The sequence below is a fragment of the Microtus ochrogaster genome, linkage group LG1, assembly GCF_000317375.1.
Source record: "Microtus ochrogaster isolate Prairie Vole_2 linkage group LG1, MicOch1.0, whole genome shotgun sequence".
In the NCBI taxonomy this organism is placed as follows: domain Eukaryota; kingdom Metazoa; phylum Chordata; class Mammalia; order Rodentia; family Cricetidae; genus Microtus; species Microtus ochrogaster.
In genome coordinates this window covers 47,539,275-47,545,890 of record NC_022027.1, presented here as the reverse complement: position 1 = coordinate 47,545,890, position 6,616 = coordinate 47,539,275, and the positions used below count along the sequence as shown (strand labels likewise).

The 6,616-nt window shown below is 41.7% G+C and overlaps 1 protein-coding gene across 1 annotated transcript in view; it reads left to right on the top strand.

The window, feature by feature from the left end:
* Positions 1-5,774, top strand: part of Paqr3 (progestin and adipoQ receptor family member 3) — a 19,270-nt gene extending 13,496 nt beyond the window's left edge. The window contains 2 exon segments of the mRNA XM_026785043.1: positions 342-432; positions 3,891-5,774. Coding sequence (XP_026640844.1) covers positions 342-432; positions 3,891-4,033 — 234 coding nt within the window. The 3' untranslated portion in view covers positions 4,034-5,774.
* The last annotated feature ends 842 nt before the right edge of the window (positions 5,775-6,616 follow it).

The following is a 6,616-nucleotide window of genomic DNA, read 5'->3' as shown; positions in this document are numbered from 1 at the left end:
CGTGTAGCAATGCTCAAGGCATTTCCCTGGGATGTGGGAAGCTGTTCGGTCTTTATCTCTGCTGACTCAGCTCTTGTAAACATGACACTTTGTAGAGGAGTTAGGCAATCTCGGGACTGCCACCAGTGTCAAAGCTCAAGTTCCATAAGTAGCTGAACTCTGAGGCCACTCCTGTGCTCCATTGCTGTGGTCCTCTTCCTGTGGGGTGAGAACAAGAGACCGTTACTATAGAGACCATCCCCAAGATAATTGAGACTGGGCAGTTTTTAAATCTCACCTCTGAGCTCCAGGAGATCTCAGTAGCACGGGGAAAATCTAAGCAAATGCACTTTTCTTTCCAGGACTTTGCACCCCGAGTACTTGTGATGTATGTGATTGCTCTTCTTGCTTTCCTCTTCTACATTTCCAAAGTTCCAGAGCGGTACTTCCCAGGTAGGTCCCGTTCATCATGGTTTGCAGCTTTCTTCTGAAAACACATTTCAAGTAAATGCTTCTGAGCCTGAGAATTTAGTTTGTTTCTCAGCGTTGACTATGGAGTGATTTTTCCATTCCTAAGCAATATCTATAACTTTTTCACCAGGCATGGTGGTACACACCTTTAGTCCCAGCACCCAGGAGACAGAGGCAGGTGAATCTCTGAATTCGAGGCCAGCCTGGTTATACAGAGAAACCCTGTCTTACAGAACAACAAACAAAATAAAAAGGAAAGGAAGAGAGAGGGAGGGAGGGAGGGAGGGAGGGAGGGAGGGAAGAAGACAGAAAACATAACTTTAAATTTCAAGGGGCTTTCATAGACATTTCCCGCCACCTTCATGGTATTATTTGGGCCCAGGGGCTGGGGTTGACACTATTATACAGTTATGAGCTAGTGACAGTGCCCATCACACTCCGAGGATCATGTGACTTCTAGCCCTTGTTCTTTTTAGCATAGGGCACTACCATTAGCCACATGCTCCTCCGCCCATGCCAAGTTGTTCTTAGAGAGTAATTTTCATATGCATAGATACATAAAGCAAGAAATGCAAGAAGCAAGGGTGCAAGAACAGGAAAAAGAAGATAGGTTTGGAGTAATGTTTCTGCACACTAGGGCTTTATCTGTGGTTTCAGTTGCCTCAAACCACTCCAGAGTGAAAACACCACAGTCAAAACTTACAGTATAGTATATTATAATTATTACATTTTAATCTCTACCTTTATCTGATTTGGAAGTTAAACATTGCTGTCGGTATCATATAGGGAAAGGTGGTATGTGTAGGACTGAGTCCTCTCTGCCGTGCTCAGCATCCACTGGGGGCTCTCAGAACGTTTCCTCAGATACATTCTGAAACAAGGGAACAAGGAACTGTGTGGCTCACACAGATTCTGCACAGTAGCTCAGGACAGCCAGTCTGGCTTGGAGCTTCCTCACAGACACTGCTGGGTGACCCTTTCACTGCCCCAAGATACTCAGGAGCCACTCTCAGCAGGAGGAAGCCTCCCCTCTTGAGGCCAACACTGGAGAGCTCTGCTAAAAACCACCCAGGAGACTCTGGGTAAGGTGAGCAAACTGCCTGAGGTAAACGCCATGGTACCTCAACAAGCTGTGCTCCACATAGGAAAGCAAGCTAACGCTCTCTCTCCTGTGCTTCCCATGAGGAGGAGATGGAAGCTTCCCCCGGAACAGCAGTCCCAGCTGGGCAGTAAGCACTCAGGGAGGGATGGCCCAGTCTTGGTCATGGAGTAAAGTATGAGCTTTAAATAAAGGAAAGAAAGCATGATTTCATTCAGGCAAGCTTTAGCTTGGCTCAAGAGTAACATTTAGGGAATTTACAACAGAGACTTAAGTTTGGAAGACTGGGTGAAGGCGTAAATCACCTATAGGCTACAAATCCGTCCCTCCTTTCTGGGTTAAAAGTCTCTTAGTCAGAGGAGACACATGAACATGAAGGTAGTTGTCCATCACACTGTGGGATGCTGAGTCCTTACTTCCCAATGTGGGGAGAGCTGACATTCGTTGCAGGGAGTGGGGCTGTGTTCACATTTTCCCCTAAGAGAAAGAGTCACCTCCATGATGCATTAGGGATGGCATAGAACCCTTCTTCACATGCTCTGGAGAGGGAGACAGTCTAGAGGCAGAGTCTGCAAGCATCCCTCTGTGTTCTTGGTTCTTCATTGCTGAGCTTTCGGTCTGAATGGAGTGCAGTGAGAACCGGAGGGTGGACATTGGGACATGAGAACAGAACTATAGCCCTATACTGAAAAACCACAATTTGGGCATATTTTTGTATCATTTTATTAATAATTATTTTTAAGGTTCTAGAGCTAGAGGTATATGTAGCTCGGTGATACAGCACTTACTTGCCTAGAATGCATACTGCAAAATAAATTTAAAAATAATTACATTCATATAATTTCATTTATTTGTTCCACACAAGTACAAATACTCTGCACTATGTAAGAATGGCCAGGAGGCTTTAGCCTTACTGTTTTCCAATCAGTTGTTAGGGATTGTCTCTTCTAACACCTGGAAAAGATCATATGTTATACAGCTTTTCTCCAAGGGGAGCTCAGCATGAACTGTGCCTGCGTAGCTGTGTGGCTGAGTGCAGGAACACAGAGCAGTGGAGGCGGGGTGCTGGGAATGCTGAAGTCTTGGGAAAGGTAGTTTCTAGTGGTATCTGTGTCTTCTCCAATGGATGAGAGGAACATGGGCAGTGTAGACTGTGAATAGGGAGTAAGATATTTAAAACTAACAACAGCTCTAGTTACAATACACACCTTAACCCTAGCACTAGGGAGGCAGAGGCAGGCAGATCTGTGAGTTCAAGCCTACCCTGATCTACACAGTCCTAGGCCAGTTAGGGCTACTTAGTGAGACAGCATCTTCAAAAACAAAACAAATATGTATCCCAGTGGACCCATATATTTACATGTTCATCAATAGACCATTTATGACAAGATAGCAATGTACACACACACACACACACACACACACACGCATATTTTAAATGAATCTCTAGGCTTTATTGGGAGTCAAGAGAAAGGCTAAGAGCCTATCTGGAAAGAATCCTATGGATCCCACTTTAAATCCTGTGTTCTGAATTATGCTTCTTGCAAAGAGGAAGTGAGCTTAGAGTATTTACAGAAAATACCACCACAGTAGGACTTTAAGGAACAGCTGACAGTTGTTCTGGTTCTGGTTTTTGTGACTGGAAACATCAGGAAGCTTCCCCTGTGTTAGTGATTAATTAGTCCTCCCCTCCTGTGCAAGAAGTGCTCCTAACAAGTTCATGTCTAGCCATGCAATGCATCTCCTCTCAGTCACCTACCTAAATCATGCCCAGATCACTAGTTAGTGTCTCTTGCCTTTCATATGGTGCTTTCCCCCCATCTACCAAATACGTTGAGACATGGAAAACAATAGGTCAAATTCATAAAATTAAACATAACATTACTTTTTTCACATCTTGTGTACGTGTGTGCTTGCATGTGCGCACTCTTGGGTGGACAAGGCACATGCAGCAGTCAGAGGACAACTCTAAAAGTCAGTTCCCCACTGTGGGCTCCATCTTTGTCTGTGTCCTGTGGATGGACCTGAGGGATAGCAGCTCCATCAGGCTTGGAGCGGCTGCCTTTACTCTCTGAGCTATTTCATTGGCCCCCACAAGTTACATTTTAAAAATAAAGTTGGGGTCTAAGGCCATACTACTCAAAACACACCTGATCTCTCCTAGAAACCGTTGGGAAGAGCATTTCTCAAGTTCACTTGTATACTTAAAGAGTAAACTTTAAATGAGTTCATCCTCTTAAAGCTGAATTAATCTGCCGTCAGTCTAGCCAGAGGTAGAAGTGTATCTTTCTCTAAATACTGAAATAATACCATCAGCCTTTCTTTCTGCTCTCCCTTCCAGGACAGCTAAACTACCTCGGATCAAGCCACCAGATCTGGCATATCCTTGCGGTAGTGATGTTATACTGGTGGCACCAGTCAACAGTGTACGTCATGCAGTACAGGCACAGCAAGCCTTGCCCTGACTATGTTTCGCACCTGTAAATTCAGGTATGGCCACCTGGTGAATCCAGTCATTAAGCAATATACAGCGGGGAATTTTAGACCCCATTATTTCTAAGGTTCTCATTTTTTTCCTTTTTTTTTTTTTTTGCTTTATAAAAATGGAAAAGTATACTTGGATCTGTAGTAAGAGCTGTGGTTGACCCTTGCAACTATGATTTGCTGTTTGCACAGATGGTGAAAATTTAGATGCATTGAGACGTGGAACAACATTGAGTGGTAGCAGTGGGTATGAAACTACTCTAAAAACGGGGCTCATTCTACGGAAGACCAACTCCATTTTCCTAGGAAGGGCTCCTGTCTGTGTGCTTACTGTATTAGGAGACATTTTCACTAAATGACCAAATTTGCCTCTTCAAGGTGAGGGTTGTAGCCTGTGCTACTCCAGGCTAAGCATTGCTGCTCAGTAATCCCAGCCTTCCCATGCAGCGTGTAGAAACTGGCCCCGAGGATTCCCCACAGCCATTTCTCCTCTCCTTAGGGACATTCAGTCTTCTTTTTTTTCTTTCCTTCTTTTTTTTTTTTTAGTTTGCTAACAAAAAAATCTTAATTCCTCCTTTGAGACACAGAGAAAGGTGTTGAGAAAAAAACATTTTTAAAAAGAAATTTAGATTGGCAACCAGGGGCACGATTGATCAACACAGTCTGATGGCTAGATCATCAGCTACCTAATTTTATTCCAAATATTATTTCATTCCATATTATAATTGGATTCTTGACAGTGAATTTTGATTCCACTTTTCCCAAAGAACTTTCATCTCTAACTCTAGTCCTAAGATCCATGCTGATGAGCTCAAAACCGTGTGGGTGCTACTTGGAAGGCCATGAGAGCTGAGTGGCCCTGTCTTGACCTCGTGGAGTGAACCTTAAGCCTTAGAGGTCACGCCCACGTCTCACCTGATAGTGAGATTATTCACCGCAGCCCAGCCCCAGGCCTGCTTACACTAGTGCTAACATTGCATTGACAACTTACCCTACAGATAAACACCATGGACTATTCATAGCTGAAGCGTGGTCTTATTGATAGTCGATCCTACTGCCCTGTCAGATAGTGTAACTTCTATTCCTTGGACTTTCGAAGAGCATAAATTAAATCATTTATAGTATTCATAAAACGTCCATTGTCCACTAAAACACAAAGTATTACCGATTTCTTAATAACAAGCTGGCATATTTAACTTAATAAGTTAAATACTGACATATTTTCAGGAAAATGGAATTAAATAATATATAAAATTTTTCTTGACATTGATGCTTATTCCCGAAATGCACTTTCTACATCTGGTATTAGGAAGATTGATATGCCTCGGTTTATGCCTCTGCAGAGTATTTCTTTCTAGTGTAGTGGTTTCTTTCTAAGTTTCCCATACTGGAATGTCAGAAGTTTTCTCCTGTGGGCTTAGTCAAGGCCACCATTTCATGACCTCTGTGTGCTAGAATGCTCCTTTCAAAGTGGCTGTCGTACCTTAGATCACAAATTCAATTCATATGCTCAACTGTAGATGTTCTGGACATGACGAAAGTAGGCTATGTTTTTCAAATAATAACCTTGGTTGGCATATGTTGTTCTTGAATACACATTTTACCATTTTGGCCAAAATTAATATACTAAGTAGTTCTTAAGTAAAAAAATGAGGAAAGTCCAGCAATTTTAAGCATAGAGCCATTTTTATTATGAACTCAAAAAAATTTCAATTCTTTTAAGTTTAATTTTTTTTTCTTTTTTCAGACAAGGTCCCACTCTGTAGCCCTGGTGGGCATGGAACTTGCTATGTAGACCAGGCTGGCCTTGTACTCATAGAGATCCACCTGCCTCTCCCTTCCAAGTACTGGGATCTAAGGCATGTGCCACCACGTCCAGCCCTCTAAGTTTTACTTTCTTCAAATGCCTGGTTTCTTTTTGTACATGCATTCTGTAATAATTGCTATATGTGTAACACATAGAAAGAGCATACTTTGTTTTCCAACAACTATTCTTTGAATAGGTCTGATTGTAGGGACAGTTTTTCTGTGTTCTCTGAAAATGTTCGATATTATAAATAAACTATTGTCCTCATCTTTTGTCTTTATAATGTATTTATTATAAAAGAAGGAATGACTGGATTGCTGTCAACTATAAACACTTAAATCTGTCAGCATTTACTGACCATCTACTGTGTGCATAACACTACTGATAAAAATTTTAATCATTCACATTAAAGAATCTTTGACAACTGCTTACAAATCTGAGCTTTGTAATAATGTATATTTATTTTTGTTTTTATCAGTTTACTAAAATAGGTTGAAAATTGTATTTCCAGCTACAGTATTTAAAAAGGCCAGTCTTACTTTTACCTGTATATAAACTATACACTTTTTAACTATCTCTTGCTGTTTTAAATTGTAACAATTTATAGAGATGCAGTCATCTTTCCCTATAAAGCCATTTTCAAACACCAGGGCACCGCTCATCTTTTTGGCTTATACTAGGTGCAGTCTGTAGCTGCATGGCGGTGTGTGTATGTAAATAAATGGGGTTTACTAAAGTGTGCGTATGTAAATAAATGGGGTTTACTAAAGTGTGCG